The sequence below is a fragment of the Capsicum annuum genome, chromosome 7 (genome assembly GCF_002878395.1).
Source record: "Capsicum annuum cultivar UCD-10X-F1 chromosome 7, UCD10Xv1.1, whole genome shotgun sequence".
Classification (NCBI taxonomy): Eukaryota; Viridiplantae; Streptophyta; class Magnoliopsida; order Solanales; family Solanaceae; genus Capsicum; species Capsicum annuum.
In genome coordinates this window covers 4,639,652-4,662,502 of record NC_061117.1, presented here as the reverse complement: position 1 = coordinate 4,662,502, position 22,851 = coordinate 4,639,652, and the positions used below count along the sequence as shown (strand labels likewise).

General features: G+C 33.6%; 1 protein-coding gene and 5 non-coding genes across 8 annotated transcripts; 1 reads left to right on the top strand and 5 right to left on the bottom strand.

The window, feature by feature from the left end:
- Positions 1-8,942: 8,942 nt before the first annotated feature.
- On the bottom strand, positions 8,943-9,014 carry TRNAG-UCC. Its single transcript has one exon. It is a non-coding gene; the product is annotated as a tRNA-Gly (tRNA).
- A 519-nt stretch (positions 9,015-9,533) lies between these two features.
- LOC107877629 lies at positions 9,534-15,469 on the top strand. 3 transcript variants are annotated; one of them, XM_016724325.2, is made up of 5 exons: positions 9,534-9,725; positions 12,990-13,127; positions 13,283-13,359; positions 13,500-13,590; positions 15,238-15,469. In XM_016724325.2, the coding sequence occupies exons 2-5, from the start codon at positions 13,099-13,101 to the stop codon at positions 15,266-15,268; spliced, it is 228 nt and encodes a 75-aa protein (XP_016579811.1). In that variant the 5' UTR covers positions 9,534-9,725; positions 12,990-13,098; the 3' UTR covers positions 15,269-15,469. The 3 variants fall into 3 exon arrangements, with proteins under 3 accessions (XP_016579811.1, XP_047271088.1, XP_047271089.1); XM_047415132.1 differs by lacking the exon at positions 9,534-9,725 and adding an exon at positions 9,772-9,810; XM_047415133.1 differs by lacking the exon at positions 9,534-9,725 and adding an exon at positions 12,798-12,891.
- A 1,600-nt stretch (positions 15,470-17,069) lies between these two features.
- On the bottom strand, positions 17,070-17,172 carry LOC124886147. Its single transcript, XR_007043235.1, has one exon. It is a non-coding gene; the product is annotated as a U6 spliceosomal RNA (small nuclear RNA).
- A 1,077-nt stretch (positions 17,173-18,249) lies between these two features.
- LOC124886164 lies at positions 18,250-18,354 on the bottom strand. Its single transcript, XR_007043251.1, has one exon. It is a non-coding gene; the product is annotated as a U6 spliceosomal RNA (small nuclear RNA).
- A 392-nt stretch (positions 18,355-18,746) lies between these two features.
- LOC124886146 lies at positions 18,747-18,849 on the bottom strand. The gene has a single exon (XR_007043234.1). It is a non-coding gene; the product is annotated as a U6 spliceosomal RNA (small nuclear RNA).
- A 3,418-nt stretch (positions 18,850-22,267) lies between these two features.
- LOC124886152 lies at positions 22,268-22,370 on the bottom strand. Its single transcript, XR_007043240.1, has one exon. It is a non-coding gene; the product is annotated as a U6 spliceosomal RNA (small nuclear RNA).
- Between the last annotated feature and the right edge of the window lie 481 nt (positions 22,371-22,851).

Here is a 22,851-nt window from a genome sequence, read left to right as displayed (position 1 = left end):
TCCTATGCAAATTCCCTGGAATACATGGAAGTCTTGCTAACCAATTAAAATATGATGGCAGCTCCATTATTGATATGTTTTTTTAGTTATGGTTAAAATTGATCTTATCAACTTATATATACTACGCCTTTGTTTCATAATAAATGAATTGTTGTATTTTGGCACACAGATTAAGGAAAAAGCAATAAAGACATAAATTTAACATAACTTTCCATTTTTACGCTCCAAAAAGCAAAAGTTGACCTTTAATACCTTTTTGAAAATTAATTGATTGTCAAATCATAAGGGTAGCTTTGGAAAAAAATTCAATGATTCACTTATTTTGAAATATCAATAAATACCCCAACAATTCACTTATTCCAAAATAAAGGGAGTACTTGTTAACCAAATAGTCATATAAAAAAAACCAAAAAAATAATAATATTTTTCTTTATTAAAAATTTATTTGCGCGATTTACATCAAATCAATAATATTCTCTTCGTCCCAATTTAGTGACCTTTTATAGTCACATAGATGGTGCTAACAGCTTTAAGATCACAAGTTTTAAAAGTTGATAGCCGTACAAATATTATGGAATATTTAAGATCACAAGTTTTTTGAAAAAAAAATTATTTATTAAACTTTGTGTCGAGTCAAACTACGACATGCAATAAATGATACTCCTTCCGTCTCAATTTATGTGACACGCTTTTATCTTTAGTCGGACTAAACAAGAGTGATTACACATTTCTATATTTAGTAATAATTTAATTTTAAAATGCCCAACGCCACTCTTAATGAGATGATTTATAGCCAGAAGAACATGTATAAATACTTATTTGAGACCACACGTTTTAAAAGTCAATCTTTCTTTCGTAAACTTTCATACCAAGTCAAACAACATATAAATTGAGGAAGTTCAAGTCTATCGATCTGCTACATTATAAGTTTTGTTGATGGTTTGATACTTATTTTTTGAAAAAATTATATTAGGTTTACCAGGCAATCGTTAGTGGATGATGAAAAAAAAAGTGAAGGAAGTAGAGATTGTTGAAGGTGAATTTCTTGATCTTGGATTCAATTTTTATAAAATTAAAATTGAAATTATAGAGAAAGATGAAAATTCAAGCATTATCATACTTACCACTGATTTTGAGACCAAAGATATTGAAAAAATTCAATTTATTATTGGTTAATAGTATTATGAGTGAAGTATCTAGTAACCATCTTGAAGGCTTCTAAAGATTATCTTGAGAGATAATTTTTTGGTTAATAGTATTATGAGTGAAGTATTTAGTATCCATTGAATTATGATTAAATTTGTTATGACACATTTCAACTTTACCGGGGTTTTATTATCCCCTGAACTTAATTTAGCGTATTTTTGTCACCTTTTTGCGGTGCCGTGACATTTTTTATCAATCTTTTTAGCTGACGCAACACGTTTGACATGGGCCTCATTTTATGTAATAAAGGTGCCACGACAGCACAAAGGGTGTCAAAAATATGTTAAAATTAAGTTCATGGTAATAGGACCCTTGTAAAGTTAGAGTTTATTGGGTATGATGTAGTTTTGATGATTGACAAACTGACAAAGTGATATGAAACATGTCAGTCAAGCTGGTTCACAGACACACTGTCTCATATAGCTGAACTTGTACCAAAATCATCGTTGATTAAAGACAAGCGTGTAAAAATCAAGGAAGGACCAGATGAGTGGTTAATTAAGATAAACTCAAGGAAATAATCATGTCCTGATTTAAAGAGTTGAAGTTTGACTACAACACTAAGAAGACAAGAGTTGGAATTGAAGATGGAGTCTCACTTGAAGTAGAACTCTATGCAATGAGAGTTCTGATTAAAGGAGAAGTTTGAAATAAAGAAGGACTCTTTTGAGAGTTACACTTAAATAGAAGATGTATCATTCAGAGTAACTTGCGTACTTACAAAGAGAGAAAAGTCTAAACACGGTCAAATTGAGAAAGTTCATAATTGAGAGAATTCTGACTAAAAATTTAAGTGCTGCCAGTATAAAGGAACAAATTGACGAACCTGTTTCACAGGACTAAGCTTTGCAGTTCATGAGTCAGTTTAAATGTATTGTTCTTATTGAGTTGTAATTTATTGCTTTTCTAGATTGATTGTTTAGGAACAATACTAAGTTGAGTTAACTTCAAGTTTGGGATAACTCGAAGTGGGTTCAACGGTCAAGGGTCACTGTTGAGTTATACAAATTAGCGTTTATAATTCCTAGTTATTGAGGTATAGGAATTAGAGTTTATAATTCCTAGTTGTTGGTTACAAGAGTTTTGTAACCAGTTGTTGTTAAGGCTCAGAGTTGATTTAGTGAAATTGGGGTTAAATCTTGTAGAGGTACAAGTCATGAGTTTTTATATCTTTTGAGCCGAGTGTTTTCCACGTAAAAATTTACTGTGCTACTTTCTTACTGTTTTAGCTAGTTCGGAAGACGTTAGTCAACCTATTCCATCAATAGGCAACAATTAGGCAAAAATAAGAAAATTAATAGGGCACGTACTCTAACAAGTGGTATCAGAGCAAGGTTGTCTTAAAAAAGGTTAACACCTAAGACAAAGATCACTATGATGAATTCCACACCACCTACTGATCACAGTGAAGGTCAATCCACTATTAGACCTCCACTTTTTTATGGTTCTCACTTCATGTGGTGGAAAGATAGGATAAAAATGTATCTTCAAAGTGTAGATTATGAATTATGGGACAAAATTACTGATAGACCAACAAGAAGGTACTAGCCAAGTGAGAAAGTTTAAAATTGCATCACTTTTCACAGAATATGAGGCTTTCAAAATGGAGAAAAATGAGTCACTACAAGAAATGATAACTAGGTTCACTTTGTTGATAAATAAGTAATCATCTCTAGAAAAGGTTTTATCTACTGAGGAACAGGTAGAGAAGGTCTTGAGAGTCCTACCAAAGTCTAAGTGGGATTCAAAGTTACAGCCTTAAGAGAAGCTAAGGATCTCACTATAATGTTCCTTGATAAGTTAGTTGGTAATTTGAAGACCTATGAGATGAACATGGAAGATCTAATTAGGGCATCTGAAAGTGATGAATCTGATGATGAAGAAGATGATAAAACTGCTCTCATGTCCATTGGAGATTTAGACATGTAAGAAGATGATGGAACATCTGAGGTAAGTATTCTTGAACTCAAAGAGAAGTTGCATCTATTTCCAAAAAGAAAACTTATTTCTTTAATAAGTGATTTAATTGATGATTTTCAAGAACTAACAATTGATAGGGATGAAATTTTCAGCAGTCTAGCAAGCCTAAAGTTTGATTATATCGATCTAGAGGCTTGTAAAAACACTGCTGAAAAGGAAAATTGCACTCTTAAGGAACATGTTAGCAGACTTGATTCATCAAACCCGACCCTCAAATCTAAAGTTCTAAAACTGTCTCTTTCTAAAAAAGGAAAAAAGGTCAAAAGTGAGGAACGAGAAAAAATTGAGTCAGAATTGACTAAGATTAAACATGAATACTTTTGTGAAAAAGAAAAGGTTAGTCAACTAAGTCAAGAAGTTTCTCAATTGAAACTTGATCTTGAAAGAGCTAATAGATGGACACATTCTTCAAGACTTGTTTATAAGCTAGGTCAAAGAACTCACAATGAAAAAGTTGGGTTGAGCTTTTATAAAAGTTCTAATGCTATTAAAGATCTGTGTTATATTTATGGTAACTTGGGACATTCAATCACTAAATGTCCAGTTGCAGAAAAAAGCAAATCAAGAAGCATAAGCCTAGCAAAAGAATCTGGTTCTAAGTTAACACAAGCTAACAAGAAGGTCAAAACTGATCAGAGAAACAGGTCACATAACCTGTTACCTCGATGGGCTAGAAGGAACCTCATACTTATTTTTTTCTCATAAGAAAGGCCCCAAGCTTGTTTGGGTTCCTAAAGTTAAATCCTAATTTATTTTGTAGGTGACAGTGAAAGGAGGCAAGTAGAATCAGTACATGGATAGAGCTTTGCTCAAGGCATAAGACTAGAAGCAAATAAAGTTCCTTTCATTTACCACATTCAAAAGGGGATTGGATCTTTTAGAGATGGTAAAAAAAGCAACATTACTAGATTTGAAAAGATTGAAAGAACTAAAACAAAAGCCCTTTTAAAGATGGTCAGATTTGGAGTGCTCGTGTAAGGGGGAAGCAAGGGAGATCCTCTTTAAAAAAAAGAAGGGGAGAAGGGGGGTGACAGTGAAACTGATGAGCATGCACAAGGACATGTTGTACCACCTGGTCCAACTGTTGTACAGACTAGGGCATATTGACAGGAGGACCAACAAATCAAGAAATTGATGCATCAATAACAAAAACACAAGCTGCTGATAATTTTGTTGGTAGTTCATAATAATTGATGTTGTCAAAATAATCTTAAGATATCTCATGGGAATCAATGGCTTGAGACTATGGTATCCAAAGGAAAGCAATTTCACTCTTGAGGGCTATAAAAATATTGACTATGTGGGTTACTTAATTGACTGGAGAAGCACCAAATACACTAAATAGAGAGCATTTTGAAAGGAATAGGTTAGACTTGAGGATAATTAAAATTGCATGCACTCCCTTCAATGATTGACTAGAATAACCATTTTTCTTCTTAATCTTATTAGCTAAAATGTTATTCAATTCAGTCTTGCACATTTAGTTGTGTGTCCCAATTTCATAATTTTTACTCTTCTAACCTAATTTTGTATTAGATTGTGCAGAAAAATAGGTACAAGCAAGCAATTGTGATCACAAAGTTCTTCTTATCTGGTATGTTCTACACTAACATAAGCATAGGTTGTCTAAGTTGAAACAGTTGAGCACACTTGTTCAATTTCTCACACTTCATCCTTTTATTGTCTTATAAAGCTGACAAATTGGTTGATCAAAACTTTTTTAATTCTCTCCAAATGATTGTGCACAAATGTGTTTAATCCTACACCAAAAATTTCTTATCCTCTCTCAATTAAAATATCAATTTTTGTATTATGAATTTGCCAAACTTGATCATCAATCACATACAACATATATTTCTGAAGGATAAAAAGGGGACATGCTTTCCCTTTTGGATTCTAATTGGCTCAGATTTTTTAGCACTTCTTAGTCCTAGTTCAGGTTTGACCTTTCAAACAACAAAGGATGTTCTTGAACAGATGAATCATGCTGCTCTACCTATTTAAATAAGGAGGGCTAACACTCATTTAAAAAAAATAAAGAAATGTTTTAGCTAAGAAAAATTTTGAACTAGAAATTGCATAAGACTTTGAAGTGGAATAAGAGGTCCTTCATGCTAGGATCATAACTTTGAAACTTGACCTTTATTGAGAGAGGACTGAAAATGTTGAAGTCATTCGTCAATTGATACAGTTGATATCACCCGTTCCACCTTTATCATCAGCTCCTAATTATTTGTTTCCTTAGCCATGTTCCACTTTTATACCGTATTCCTTTTTTATTAATGCTCAGTTGTTTTGCTTTGTTCAGTACTAGCTTAGGTTTAATGTGAAACATGCGCTGACAGTTAAATGGAATGGTTACCTTTGTTTAATTGACTTGTGTTTTTGCTCTCTTTAATACATTACTATGTTGGGTAAAGTATTTGTTTGATTGTTTTGGTGATAGCTCCAGTGACCATGAATAACATAACAAATCACTGTGGATAGTATATTATTGCATTAAAATAATTTTTTGATAATGCCAAAAGGGAGAAGATAAGAGGAATGTGCAATGTTTATAACCCATTGATTAACTTGTTTCATTCCAGTGTTTTATACTTTAGAGCCTATAGGCGAAGATGTTTGAATGCACAAGGACACGAGGTTTGTCATTATCAAAAAGGGAGAATTTGTTGGGTACGATGCAGTTTTGATGATTGACAAATTGACAAAGTGATATGAAACATGCCAGTCAAGCTGGTTCACAGACACACTGTCTCATGTAGCTGAACTTGTAGCAAAATCATCGATGATTAAAGACAAGCGTGCACAAATCAAGGAAGGACCAAATGAGTGGTTAATTAAGATAAACTCAAGGAAATAATCATGTACTGATTTAAAGAGTTGAAGTTTGACTACAACACTAAGAAGACAAGAGTTGAAATTGAAAATGGAGTCTCACTTGAAGTAGAACTCTATTCAATGAGAGTTCTGATTAAAGGAGGAGTTTTAAATAAAGAAGGACTCTTTTGAGAGTTGTGCTTAAATAGAAGATGTATCATTTAGAGTAACTTGCGCACTTACAGAGAGAGAAAAGTCTAAATACGATCAAATTGAGAAAGTTCATAATTGAGAGAATTCTGACTGAAGGTTCAAGTGCTGCCAGTACAAAGGAACGAATTGACGAACCTGTTTCACAGGATTAAGCTTTACAATTCATGAGTCAGTTTAAATGTATTGTTCTTATTGAGTTGTAATTTATTGCTTTCCTAAATTGATTGTTTAGGAACAATACTGAGCTGAGTTAACTTCAAGTTTGGGATAACTCGAAGTGGGTTCAACGGTCAAGGGTGATTGTTGAGTTATAGGAATTAGAGTTTATAATTCCTAGTTATTGAGGTATAGGAATTAGAGTTTATAATTCCTAGTTGTTGGTTACAAGAGTTTTGTAATCAGTATTTCTTGAGGCTCGGAGTTAATTTAGTGAAGTTTGGGTTAAATCCTGTACAGGTATATGTCGTGGTTTTTTACACCTTTTGAGCCGGATGTTTTTCACGTAAAAATTCACTGTATTATTTTCTTACTGTTTTAGTTAGTTCGGAACACGTTAGTCAACCTGTTCCATCGATAGGCAACATTTAGGCGAAAATAAGAAAAATAGTAGGGCATGTACTCTAACTGAGTGTGTCGTATAGCAACTTTGATCATAGTTCGAGGGAATTGTTATCTCTAGTATTATTATTAGTATTTTTTCATAATTTTTGTTGTTATTGGTCTTTCTAGAAATGTATTGTATTATGATGGACTTGGATGCTATTATTTTTTGTTATGAATAAAGCAAGATAAGTCCGTCGTCTTTATATCTGGATTTGCTTCACTTAAACCTAGGTCATTCAGAAATAATTTCTGTATCTTTATGAGGTAGTGGTAAGGTTTGCGTATTTCACTTGTGGCGTTTCATTGAATATGTTGTTGTTAATAGTAATAAAGCAAGATAAGGTCATTTTCTTATGTTGATAGGAGTGTCAAACTAGCTATGAGATTGAATGAAATAATTTTAGTAGATTTGACAAGTCTTTCGAATTTTTGTACACTAATCAAATAGTACTCCCTTCGTTTTAAATTAACCGATGCTTCACTTACGAGAAGGCATTAATGATGTTCTTTCAATTTTGTTCTTGATTAAGTCGAAGAAGTTTTATATAACCAAGAAATAACTAAAGAATTGCATCAAATTTAATGTATTTATGAGAGGGTAAATTAGTAAAAATATATCTATTTTTTTAAGAATGAGTGGTTTTCTTAAGCGGTATGTCCAAACTAAAAGGATCACTTATTTTGAAACGAAAGAAATAGAGAATTTCTCGTTAGTTTTTAAGTGCAGAATTTGGGGAAAAAAATATTTGTTGAAGGTTAAAGAGAAGTGATTATGTTTGACAAATGAAGATACATCTTCTACCAAATCATGAATTACCGTTATATCTTTTTGAAACCAACAGCCATCAGTCTCTACTCATTCGCTTTTACTTATCAAGTTTCGCTTCTCGAAAGTCAATCCATATGAATTTTGACTGATATTTTAAGATGTATTTTTTCGCCATATTAATATAAAAAGAATTGCAACTTATAACATTTTTTCTATAGTTTCAAACATCGAAATTTTAAATATTAACTTAATCTATTTCAATTTAACTTTTACGTTTAGTCAAATTAATATTTGCTAAATTTTACTGTAAACAGTTTCTCAAGTGCATTATGAGCTTATGGTTAATTTGGTTTGCTGTTTTTGGACTTAAATAACAAAAGTTTCATATTTTGTTTTTGTTGCTAATGTTATGAAAATTGACATGTCAAATTAATCTAAACTGAAGAAAGTGTTGGACTATTCACTCTTTCATTTTTGCATTCAATAACCTATTTGACAAATGTGTATGATTTGGTTATGCATAAATACATTTCTACTTCTAGTTGTTCTTCTAACCAGATAAGGTAATCGACTAATCGAGAATTTATCTTTACACCTAAGTATCGAAAATGAATCCTCCTAATTCAAGATTCAAAAGAAGGGTATGAAATTTCTCCAAAATATGTTCTCCGTAAAGGTATGTGGATTCCGAGGGGCCGAGCTCCCCTCCCATCCAATCTCTTTCAAGATCAAGTTCATACAAGACCCTGAAAATATCGACCTTGACCTCTAGAATGCGTCCTTGGCTTCAATTTGATAAGGGTAGCTCAAGGGCCATGTAGGTGTCATGTACGTGCCACATGGGATAATAAAAGTGGGCATGATACTTAACGGCTCAACGACAAATACAACCCCAACATTGGATGTTAAGGGCAAATATAACCAAAAAGTATAACGAATGACAAATATGACCCTTGTCTAAAAGTACAAGCGCAAATGTGATCCTCAAAATATCGACCTTGACCTCTAGAATGCGTCCTTGGCTTCAATTTGAAAAGGGCAGCTCAAGGGCCAATGTAGGCGCCATCATGTACACACCACAAATGATAATAAAAGTGGGGACATACCACTTACCAGATCAACGGCAAATATGACCCCAAAGTTGAATGTTAAAGGCAAATATAACCAAAAAGTATAACGAATGCCAAATATGACCCTTTTCTAAGAGTACAAGGACAAATGCAACCCTAAAAATATCGACCTTGATCTCGACATAAGGATATTGAGAAGGAAACATGTACTAAAATTTGAAATATAACACATCAAATCTACACGAATTTCAAGATACTTGCACCAAAAAATAAAAAAAGAGTGCGTCTGCCGGGAGTCTAACCCGGGTCTATTGCTTGGAAGGCAATTATCCTAACCGTTGGACTACAAACGCCTTGTTGTATGCTTTCCAATTTGGCTAAATGTAGAACTAAGATTTGATCATAGATAGGACAGTATCAAGTATTTGTTTGTTAGTTGGAAAATTCGACCAATGAAATTAAGGAAGAAATATATCTATTTGTGTATTTTTTATGGGTCAGATCAGACAGATTAAGTTAGAGTGTGTTATATTTTAAAAAATAGGACATTTAGCGTAGATTTAGACTTTTTTTTTACTAAAGAAAGAGTACATGTGGAAGTTTTCTTAACAACTAGGATAAATTTGACCCATTGAGGGTAAATTCGATTCTAAATTATGACGAAAGGTATATTTAATCTAATTTTCTAAAATAGAAGGACCTTAGAGAATGATAGTAAGAGTAAATTTGACCCAAAATTACGACGAATGTTATATTTAACTAATTTTTTTAAAATAAAGGATAAATTTGACTATTTTTTCCAAAATAGTTACTTCGATTTTATTTTTTAATTTATAAAATCACGAAAATTTTATTATACTTTTTCTCTTTCTACTATTAGAACTAAATAACTACATAAAATAATAATAATAATAATAATTAAATTTAGTGTTTCCAAATATTACTACTATTAATAAAATTAATTTTGTTAAATTTGAGTTGAGCAAGTATTTGGCACACTTCCCAAACAAAATATAAACCTCAACAAAAAATTTCTCCTGCATCTTTTCATCAGGGTGGCCTAGGTATGTCTTCCTTTTATCAAACTTTTTTCTCAATTATTTATGCCCTTTTTTTTCTATTCGGTTAACTCTTGTCAAATTATTATATGTATGTTACTCTTTAATCTATCCTTTAAACTTTTTTTTTAATCTAATTTGAAACTTTTGGGGTTATAGACCGAAGCTAATTTATCTTAAAAATAAAAAAAATTATTCTCCTCTGATCTGAACATCTTGCATACTATAAATTATTTTTATTCTATCCTTTATATGATTACTCTGTCCACTGAGGATAGTCATCGGATTCGATTTGATTTTATGTATTGTCGATTCAGTTTATCGATTTTTGATTTGTAAAGATATTCGTTATCGATTTTTGGACCTTTAACAGTTCGATTTTTTATTTAACCGATAAGAAAATACTCTCCTAGTTTTTTGCCTGTGTTATTTTCATTTGTTCTATACTATTTTCATGCATAAAGTCTACACAAGCTACAAGCACTAAAACACCATCTATAAAATGCAAAAGACAATAAGGTAGAGATCAGGATGGTGCGATGAATGTGTGAGTTTACTATGAGGAATAGGATTAGAAATGTAGTTATCCGATATAAGGTAGGGGTGGCTTCGGTGAAAAGCAAGATGTGGGAAGCGAGATTGAGATGGTTTGGACATGCGCAGATGCCCTAGTGCGGAGGTGTGAGAGGTTGGCTATGGATGGATTCAGGTGTGGTAGAGGGAGGTGATTGGACATGACATGAAGCAGATACAGCTTACCGAGAACATGATCGTAGAAAAGAAGATGTGGAGGATGCGAATTAAGGTAGATGGATAGTAGGTAGAAGTGCATCTCTGGTAGTTGGTAGGTGTGTTTTGTCTTGTTATCCGTGCTAGTTGTCGTAGTGCTTTGCTTGTAGTGTCTTGGTTTAGAGTTTTGGTGATGTTTGTTGTTTTAGCAAGGTAGAGTGTGGTACTACTTTGTAGTAGGCTTGTTTTTTTTGTTATTATCTGTTGTTTATTTCTACCTATTGTTTCTTATTCTTATATTATGTCCTTCTCTAGAATATTTGTCTAGAGCCGGTAAAAGCAACCTCTCTACTTCACCTTTGAGGTAGTGGTATGGACTGCGTACACTTTACTCTCCCCAAACCCCGCTTTGTGGGAATATACTGGGTATGTTGTTGTTGTTGTTGTTGTTGTATACTCAGTATAATCCCACGAAATGGGATCTAAAGAGGGTAGAGTGTACGCATATCTTGGTGATGGAGAGGGTGCTTCCGTTAGACTCTCAGCTAAGTAGTTCAAAAACCTTTTTTATATGAACTATTCAAAAACTAGGGTGAGTATTCTATACAACAATTTGAGTCAATCCAAATATTGTATAAAAGTTCCATCGATTTCTAGTCATATTAGAATGTAAAGCAACTTTTTTTGTCTAATGGTTTGAATATCCCTAACAGAGGTCATAACTTCCTGTCCTGAGCGGGATGAGGGGGGGGGGGGGCTATCGGAAACAAGCCCTCTACTTCATGTGAGGTAGTGGTATGGTCTGCGTGCACATTACCCTCCCCAGACCCCACTATGTGGGAATATACTAGGTATATTGTTGTTGTAGAGGTCTTGACTTCAAATGCAATGTAGTAAGTTGCTCCGCAGCTGTGTTTTCCGTGGTTTTCCTTGGTTACAACTTCCGTACCAATTCGGTCAATCCGGAATGGATCCATTAAACATTTCATTAGGTAGCCTGGTCTTGACTCTTCTCTGTGGTCTTTTTAGGAGAATACTGAGCGCTTTTAACCGAGTAAGAGTTTTAGCTGTTGCGATAATAAGGACTTAACATCCGTTGTTGAACAATGAGTAATTTTCATAAAGGAACTTCATCATTCAGTTTTTCATGTAGTGCCTATTACATCATTTAGTTTTTCATCTGATGATTATATCGTTGTTCGCTAAGGTTCTTGGATCAGATTGTGTCAATATGTTGCCTTGATGAACTTCTTTGTTCCTGCTATCGACAGAGTTTGGAACTTAATATGATCTTTAACTAAACCATCTTCCAAAATTAGTTAAAATTGATCTCTGTTACTAGGTGTTTGTAGTTCACGAACTTATAAGTAAACTTATGATATTTGATATTCATATTTTATTGGTTATTTGGAAATGTGTACAAATGAGTAATATTCCAAAATCTAATACCGCGTTTAAGGCCTAGGGACTACCTTAAAAGTTTCTGGTCAGCTGAAAGTTAGTGCAACGATTGAATCAATAGACATGGGAGGTGATTAGGCATGACATGGGACAATTACAACTTACGGAGGACATGACCCTTGATAGAAAGGTATGAAGGACGCGGATTAGGGTAGAGGGTTAGTAGGTAGAGTAAGGGGAGCCTCGGAGTAACGGGTAAATTTGCTGCCATGTGACTAGGAGGTCACGGGTTCAAGCCTTGGAAACAGCCTCTTGCAGTAATGCAAGGTAAGGATGCGTACAATACACCCTTGTGGTGTGCCCCTCCCCGGACCCTGTGCATAGCGGGAGCTTTAATGCACCGGTTAGTAGGTAGAGTACGTCCGTAATAGTAGGAAATAGTGCTCTGTTTGTTTGTGTCTGTGCCTGTAGTTTCTTGTAGCCTCTTGTTCGTGATGTTTTGGTGATATCTATGATTTCGAATAGCTAGTTTATAGTATTACCTTATTGATGTCTTGTTTCCTTTATTATTTAACGGTGTGATGTCCCCTTTGTTGTTTGCTTTTTTGTTTTGTTTGTTATACTGTTATCTGTCCTGAACCGGAGGTCTACCGGTATCAGCCTCTCTATCTACTTCATCTGCGGTAGTGATATGGACTGCGTACACTTTATCTTTCCCAGACCCTACTTTGTGGGAATACACTGGGTATGTAGTAGTAGTAGTTGTTGTTGATTGAATTAATAGACAGTATTGAATATCTATATTTTGTCTTGTAAGTCTAAATGGAACTATTGATTACCTATCGATAAATAACAAGATTGGTGCAGGGTGATACTACATCTTCTTAAAACGTTATACATGCATATGTCATTTCCTATAATTTGAGTTATGATTTATTTGTGATATTGTAGTTGTCGTACCAGTACTTAGAGCTGGTTATCTTTTCAATCATACATCTAAGGAAATGCGTGTTTCGCTTTTGCTTCAAGAAATTTTGATTTGGTAGTTGCATTCTCTAAAGATTTCAAGATATATCACAATTTAAATCGTCTAGTAATAAAATAGCCTCACGTAAATAGTGTTTGTTATGTGACTCACAGAGTAAAATTCCTCGCGAGGAAACTGTGGGCGGGTGACCACCCATATTGAAATTGCCATTTGCTGCCTCAATTGAATTTGGAGTTGCTTTCTCTTGAATTTCTGTCCTTCATGGCTTCGCCGTCAGATTCTGCTGAATCGTAAGTTACTTTGACAGTTCTGTGTCAATTTTTTTGGTAGATCTGCTCGTTTTGAACGCAATTCGATAAATAGGCTACGACAGTGTCTTTCTTGAATAAACTTTGTATCTCTCGTGGTTTCTTTGTGCGTTGAATTTGAGTTTTCTTTGTTGAAGGCAAGTTATAAGGAGGAGGAAAGGACCTGCGTTTGAGTATTTGGTTCCGCTTATTTATGCACCGGTCCTTCCCCTCAGTAAGTTTCGATCTATCAAATTCTTGCTTATTTAATTCATTCTATCATTCTTTTCGAGATAATCTTTCGTTTGTAATGTTTCAGATGGATCTGCTATTTCTCTTTTATAGCTCATCGCACTGATGTTTTTGGGTTTTCAGTTAGGATAGCGCTGAGGCACAAGCCAGTTCTTAGGGATCGCTTGTTCTATGGCGTCTTGGCTGGTGCATTCGCTCACGGGACTTATTTAGTGTATCCTTTATCTCATCCATTTTAACTATTGCTTATTCTTCCACCCACTCCCCGCACCCCCATATTTTGTGGAGGTTTATGTTTTAATACAAGCCTACGGTATATAGAATGAGTTCAAAGGTTCTTGCTCTCATCCCATCGTTTCTGCTGTTGAGCGTTATGCATAAGTTCTCTGTGAGACTCGTGAAACAACAACTGTTTGAGATTAACTTGATAGTTATTAGGTATTCTGTTGTCAACTCTTATCGTAGATAATGAGAACTGCCATTTTTTAGGGACTGAATTCTAGGCGAGCTCGTAAACAGCATACACAGGCAATATCTCTAGCAATACATTCCCAGCTTCTTTTCTTCTCGTCAAAGATTCTCATGTTTCTTTCAATCCATATATGATGGACAAACTTAGTGTAGGTCATTCGAAAAGTTTGAGCTTGTTGGGACTTCCATTTTGCTCTGTGTATTACTTCCTCTATCCAAGTTGCGCGGACTCTTCACTTTTGATGTTACACCCCTGTCGGATTCTCCAAAAATACCCTACTTTTGGCGAATCCAACATGCTCCCGCTGACATTTTTGAAGAGTCCGAGCAACATAGTCCTCTATATGTTGGCTCCAAGTCTGTCCGACAAGGTTCTGCTGTTGTATCCATACAAGGAGTCTGTGTAGGACTTTGGTAGCAAAAGGAACGCTCGACAAAAAAGTGCCCTCTGGTTTCATCTTGATTGCCGCATAGGGTACATTTGGCATCGATTATCATTCCCCATTAAGCAGCCTATCAGACGTTAGTAGTCGACCATTCATTTGCAGCCACATCTTAAATATAGCTTTAGGCCTAGCTGCATTTGAAAACATTAGGCTTTTCCAGTTGACAATTGCTGCGCCTGGTGTAGAGTTGGCTTAGTTTATATGATTATCATGTTTGTATGCATCCTGATTGCAGCATAAGTTGTGCGGACTCTTCACTTTTGATGCCGCACCCGTGTTGGACTCTCAAAAATACACTAGTTGTGGAGAATCCGACACACACCCGTTGACATTTTTGAAGAGTCTGAGCAACATAGAATTTGCATTAACAATAATCAAGTGATTATTCTTTGTTTATCTAGAGTTGTAGTCTCATATCGATAGAACGGAAGAGTACTAGATATATTATGAAGAATTCTAACATTGAAGTAGATGCATATAAAAATGTTGTACATTTCTTAGTCATCCTTGATGGAGGAGCCTTGGATTAACCAGTAAAATTGCTACCATACGACCAGGAGGTCACGGGTTCAAGCCGTGGAAACAACCTCTTGTAAAAATGCAAAGTAAGGTTGTGTACAATAGACCTTTATGGTCAGCCAGAGCTTTAGTGCGGGCTGCCCTCTTTGCTGCTTGCCTTACCCTTGTACATAGGGGCAGAGCTTGTAAGAGGGAAGTGTCCCCCTCGTAGGAAAATCATATTGTGCACATAGGTTGCCGTTTTAATCTATGTTGCTTAGACTCTTCAAAAACGTCAATGGGTGCGCGTCGGATTCGCCAAAACTAGCGTATTCTTGGAGAATCCGACACGGGTGTAGCATCGAAAATGAAGATTCCGCGCAACATGTCTACTTTCTGTAATTTGTTCTGGAGACATTGTTTGTTTTCCTTAATTCACAGTTCAGTACAGATCTATATGATGCTGAGAGCAAGTGATGGAGATATCTGTTCTGCGGTTTTCGTGTCCTTCTGCATCAATTTTTTCTCCTCTGGTTAAACGTGATGCAGCTACTTGATATTCCGATGAAATCTCTTATACTATAGTACTATATTTGCCTGAGACCATGGCGCTATTCTAAGATCCCCGTTTTGGGAGATCGATCACCTGCTTAATCAATTCGGCCAACGTTGCAAGTATTACTCATCTTATTTGCTCTTCTTTTGGTAATTTTGGACTATGAATCTTGTTTCATAGTTAAAGAGTGTATGAAGCATTTTTGAGTTTTAAAATCACACTTAACATCAACAAAAAATTTGATTCTATAATATGCAAAATCAACTGAGGGGCCATTTGGTTATTTGCCCTGTTTGGCCATGAAAATTATAATTTTCCGAAGTTGGAGTTGGAGTTGTGTTTGGCCATGAATATAAATTACTGTTGTTTTTGAAATTTTGTGAGAAAAGTATGTGTGAAAAAAGTGAACAAGTAAAACTTCTTTTTAATTTTTCAAATACAATTCCGGAATTGTATTTGAATTTTCATGGCCAAACGACATCATGTTTTTACTTTTTACACTGAAGTGAAATAATTTTTCGAAAAAAAGTAAATAATTTTCATAGCCAAACGGCTACGAGATAAAGAATAATAATTGCAGGATGAATATTAAATATTTGAATGAATTTTTTATTTTATTATAAGCTATCTCAAGATTATTTATACTTCTCTGCTATGTTAGTATTGGTTTCTAAAAATTACATAAATACACAACTTATTTTTTCAATATTATAAAAAATCTCAATTCTCTAAACATATTACAAAAATCCTACATATACATAGAATGCTATGTATATGTCAGCTATGTTATGTATATTAATAGGGAAAGAGAGTAAAGTAATTAAAAAAGTGGAAGAAAGTGTAATTACTTTTAAAAAGGTTGGTATTTATGTTATTTTTTCAATAAAATAATATGTTGGTGCCTTTTTTCAAAGCTCAAGATATAGTAGTAATAATTATGCACTATCTTATTATTTCTAAAGCTCAATTGCTCGAATTCTTCAAAAGTATTGTTATACTCGTATCATATCCTTGAAAATGCATATGCTTTGGAGGATCCAGTGATATTTTAAAAAATTCGAGCAACATAGCGACCACACGTAATACCATTTTTACTTTGGTAGATCAAGGCAAAATAAAGAGTCCAGTTATATATGGAGTTCGGAGAAGGCTCGAACTACATTACATACATAAGGAGAAACTATAAATAAAACTTTCATTAGTTAATTTCCAATTACACAAATCTTCTTGCTGTATCATTCTTGTGCATGGACCATGCTAATATCGTTTCAATTTTATAGGTTATAGTAACTAAGCTCTCACCACACCTTGATGAAATATTAGTAATACAAAAGGAAAAATAACATAAACATACACCTTAACTTCCTTATCTTTACAAAGTAATTACAAAAATTTTAACTAATTTTGTATCTTCATTGAATGTATCGGGAGTTGACTGTGTATCTCGATATACCCAAAATCGAAAAAAAAATATATCAGGAGCTAATTGTGTATCTTTAAAAAGGAAAAAATGTATCTCCATTTGATATATCTTGTATCTCGACAGACCCAACGTAAAAAAAATGTATCAAGTGCTAAATGTATCTTTACAAAGAAAAAAAATTGTACCGTTATCGAATATATCGGGAGTTAATTATGTATCTCGACAGACCTAAAAAGCTCCAAACTGTCGGAATTTATGTTTTTTGCCCCAAAAAAAATATATGAGATTTTGGTTGAGAAAAAAATTTGGACCATTTCTCGATTTGTGCGTGTCATCCTTGCGCAGGGGCCATGCTAATCTTCTCTGTATCGTTCCAATTTTATCGGATGTCCCCGAAGGGACAAGCATTCACGTCAATATTTTGCTATATAAACTCAATAAACAAACTTTTTGCAGCCGATGTGGGAGAACTAAGCTTATTCTGTTATTTTTTCATGGCAATGGGCCTGGACCCCCTTCTTCACTGTCTGGACTTAATCATAACGGACCGGCCTTTCATATGTTAAGGGTCCAGTGCTAGTATATATCTTCGACAAAGTTGTCCCGAAAATTCACTTAGACCCTTGGCTATGTTCTAAGATAAGATCCCCATTTTGGGAGATCGATCACCTGCTTAATCAATTCGACCAACCTTGCAACTCTACTTATCTCAATTTGCATTACTTTTGGTGACACTTTTTATTTGATGGGTAATTAAATTAGACTATGAATCTTGTTTCTAAGATATTATTCACATTCATAGTTAAAAGAGTGTGTGAAGCATTTTGAGTTTTTAAGTCACACTTAAACATCAAAAAAAAAAAAAGATTTTATAATTGCACAATTAACTAAGGGGTCATTTGGTTTGTCAGGATAAGGAATAATAATTACAGGATGAATATGTAATATTTGATTGAATTTTTTTTTTTTGAAAATGTTGCCTTTTAGGCTTCGGATTTCTATCTTATTTCTAAAGCTTAGTTGTTATTGTTACACTCGTACCGTATTCTTGAAAATGCATATACTTTGGGGGATCTGGTGATACTTTGAAAAATCCGAGCAACATAATACCATTTTTACTTGGGGTAGATAAATGCAAAATGAAGAGTCCAAGTATATGGACATGCTAATTTGCACTTTACATTCCCCTCAATTAATCCAATTTACAGAAAAAGAAAATTCTGATGTACTAAAACTCCAGTTATATATGTAAGTTTCGGGAAAGGCCGAACCACATTTCATACTTAAGGAGAAACTATAAAGCAGAACTATCTATCATTAGTTAATTTCCAAAAGGCATAAATGTTCTTCCAAAGATAACACCTTCTTCTGATATTAATGTTAAAATAATATGAACAACACACTCATTTATCCAATTTCACCATGTAATTTGACATATATAATTCTAAAAGATCAAAATTCCAAAATGGGGTTTTGATTGAGAATGTAAATCATTTTTCGATTATTGTGTGTCATCCTTATGCATCGGTCATGCTAATCTTATGAGCATCGTTCCAATTTTATAGGATATAGTAACTAAACTCTCACCATACTTTGATGAAATATTCGTAATAAATAAAAAAAAAAAAATAACATAAACATACATCTTAACTCTCCATCCATACAAAGTAATTACAAAACTTTCAACTAATTATGTATTTTTGTTGGATATATCAGAAGTTAATTATGTATCTTTACATAGGAAAAAAATACATATTTATTGAATGTATCAGAAGCTAATTATGTATCTTTACAAATAAAAAAATTACATATTCATTGAATGTATCAGAAGCAAATTATATATCTTTACAAAGGAAAAAATATATATTCATTGGATGTATCGGCATCTAATTATGTATCTCGACATATCCAAAAGCGAATTATTCAATAATTATGGAAAATATCAAAAAAAAAAAAAAAGAGATTTTGGTTGAAAAAAAAATTTGGACCATTTCTCGATTTGTGCGTGTCATCCTTGCGCAGGGGCCATGCTAATCTTCTCTGTATCGTTCCAATTTTATCGGATGTCCCCGAAGGGACAGACATACACCTCAATATTCTGCTATATAAACTCAATAAACAAACTTTCTGCAGCCGATGTGGGAGAAATTGGCTTGCTTGTTGGGCTTTATCACTGGCATGGGCCTGGACTCTTTCTTCTTTGGGCTTGTTTTCTTCTTTTCGTTCCATCTGTATAAAGCCCATTTGTGCCTGGACTTGGACTTAACCTCTTAAATCTTCTTCCAAAGATATACTAATAATAAAAGTAATTATAGTTTTAGCGTTATTAAAACTTTATTAAGGATGGTACTAGTAGTATATTAAATTAATGTTATCAAATTAACGTTATTAAAATATTATTAAATTAACGTTATTAAATTAACGCAGAGCGGACCTACATGGTTGCCATGGGGTTCACCCGAGGCCCCTCGGTAAAAAATTACGTTGTATATATAAGATAGAAAATATATATTTATGTACGTATATTAATGTTGAACAACATGAAACAAGGCACTTAGATAGCCCAGTGATGTTATTTGCTCTTCCTGGGTGCTTCTAGGTGCTACTGCTATAGAAATAAATAAAATAATAATAATAATAATAATAATAATAATAATAATAATAACGATGCTGTTTTAACACAAAAAACAAAACGACAAAAAAAAATAAAGAAAATAATAATAATTATAATAACAACAATGCTGTTTTAACACAAAAAGCAAAACGTCGTTTCAGATGAAAGACAAATGTGACTTTTAACTATTCAAAACTACACAAATATGACTTCCGATCAAAAATCCCTCCAAGTCAGCCCTTTTAATGATATGGCATCGTGTGATTGGATTACCTTTCCACGTAGGCGCAAGTAAAACTCACGCATGGGGAATGCAAAATCGGAGGTCATATTTGTTCAAGTTTTGAATAGTAAAATGTTCTATTTCTGCACTATCAAAGTGTAAGATCAAAGTTATAATTTGGTGTCAAGTTTCGGGTCATACTTATGTATTATGCCTTAATTATTTGCTCCATATGAGTATCACATATGGTAAGGCTATATGAATTACTATAAATTTTATCACGTGTATTTTCTTTTTCTTTTTTATTTTAATTTGTATATTTTTATTTTTTTTACTCAAATTCAACAAAAATCTAAAATCTACTATACGTCAAATAAAATTAATTTTTTTATTAATTGAATTTTGACACTTTTTTTAATTTTATTTTTTAGTTTTATGCCAAAACATGCAACTATATATATATATATATATATATATATATATATATATATATATATATAAATATATAATTATTATTATTAGTCTACTTTGATTTTAGTTTTTAAAAATATATATTAACTTTGCACATTTCGAGTGTTGTTTTTCAAAAAAAGGTAAAATAATATTTTTGATATTATATTATTAACCAACAAAATGAAGAAGCAATAAAAGAGCAACGAAAAAATTATTTGTTGTGTTTAGCGCTGCTTACACTATCGGTATCATTAACATTTACCTATTTGTTGATTGAATCAACTTATATAAAATTCTGGGTCCACCACTGCTCTATATTGTATATTCAAACATTTAAATATTCAAAAACTATAAAATAAGTATTACAAGTTGCAATTTTTGCATGTAAATTTGATAAGAAAAACATATTCTAAAATGTAGTTAAAGTTCTCAATATATTTTTTTTAATTTTGGGTCTATCGAGATATATAATTAACCTTGCCATAATCTAATAAAGATACATAATTAGTTGAGATTTTTGTAATTATTTTGCAACGGTGGAGATTTGTGTAAATATAGTAAATTAAGTGATACAAAACAAACAAGGGGACATGAAATCACACCCCAAAATAGTCCACAAATCACAACAAATTGCGGACCAAATGGGGACCTCTCGGATTCGACAAACACAACAAGAATACAAGGTATGTAGGTTTATTTGACACCAAAAACGGCAGCAACACCAAAATATAATCAACAATATGATAGGAAGAAACAACACTATGATAACAAGAACCAACGGTTATAAGATTACAAGAACAACAAGAACCAATGGTTCACTAGACAACACAAACTAAAACATGAAATGTAAAGATAGGAAGCAAGACATACACTAAAATCAAGATCCAAGAACCCATAGACATATTCCATCTAAGGACCCCTAGAACTTACAATAGCAACACCACACTCTTACGAAGACACGAGAGGGATTTCACCGCTCAAGCACCAGCATTTCCAAGCAATACACATTCACAAGTGTTTCCACACTTGTCATGCCCTAATTTTCGGCCTAGAGAGCCTTCTCTCAAGTGTTCTTACATCAATATTCAGCAACCAAACGAAATTATCCCTAGCATGTTCTATTTATAAACTTATTACAATAATAGGCAAAAATGACAAAAGTGTCCTTAATGTTAAATGAAAAAAATGGCTCCCATGTAGTGCAATAGAGGGACGGCTTTTGAGCCCTTTTCACACTCCAACTCGTACACTTCGTAGGTTGCATTCAACACATTCAAAAACGTCCATCTTCATGATTGTACCCGTATCATTAAGGTATGTGCTTTACGTTATTTTTTCAATAAAATAACATGTTGAAGGTGCCTTTTTCCAAAGCTCAAGATATAGTAATAATTATGCAATATCTTATTATTTCTAAAGCTCAGTTACTCAAGTTCTTCAAAAGTATTGTTACACTCGTACCGTATTCTTGAAAATGCATATGCTTTGGAGTATCCGATGATATTTTGAATAATCCGAGCAGCATAGCGACCATGTAATACCATTTTTACTTTGGTAGATCAAGGCAAAATAAAGAGTCCAAGTATATGGACATGCTAATTTGCACTTTACATTTGCTTCAATTAACCAAGTTTACATACATAAGAAGAAAAAGGACAATCCGATATATTAAAACTCCAGTTATATATGAAGTTCGGAGAAGGGTCGAACCACATTACATACATAAGGAGAAACTATAAAACAAAACTATCTTTCATTAGTTAATTTCCAATTACACCACACCTTGATGAAATATTAGTAATACCAAAGGAAAAATAACATAACCAAAAAATAACATAAACATACACCTTAACTTCCTTTACAAAGTAATTACAAAAATTTCAACTAATTTTGTATTTTCGTTGGATGTATCGGGAGTTAACTGTGTATCTCGACATACCCAAAATCGAAAAAAAAATGTATCAGGAGCTAATTGTGTATCTTTAAAAAGGAAAAAATGTATCTCCATCTGATATTATCTTGTATCTCGACAGACCCAACGTAAAAAAAATGTATCAAGTGCTAAATGTGTCTTTACAAAGGCAAAAAATTATACCGTTGTCGGATATATCGGGAATTAATTATGTATCTCGACAGGCCTTAAAAGCTCTAAACTGTCGGGATTTATGTTGTTTGACCAAAATAAAATATGATATTTTGGTAGAGAAAAAAATTTGGACCATTTCTCGATTTGTGCGTGTCATCCTTGCGCAGGGGCCATGCTAATCTTCTCTGTATCGTTCCAATTTTATCGGATGTCCCCAAAGGGACGAACGTACACCTCAATGTTCTGCTATATAAATTCAATAAAGAAGCTTTCTGCAGCCGATGTGGGAGAAATTGGCTTTCTTGTTGGGCTTTGTACTTGGCATGGGCCTGGGCTGCAGTGTGTCTGGGCTTAATCATAATGGGCCGGCCTTTCTTATATTAGAGCCCAGAGCTTGTATAAAGATGCTTCCTACTCACTGTAATTCTTCGATAGACCCTCGGTTCAAGAAAAATGCATATAAAAAAGGCAAACAATATAAATTTCGATAGTTTGAAGCTTAATTACAAAAAATTTTAATTTTAGGTTTGTCGGAATGTTGAGCCGGGGGTCTATCGGAAACAGTCTTTCTACTTCTCCGGAGGTAGTGGTATGGATTGCGTACATCTTACCCCTTAGACCCCACTATGTGGGAATACACTGGGTTTGTTGTTGTTGAGGTCTGTCAGAATATATAATTAGCTCCCGATACATCCAACGAAGATA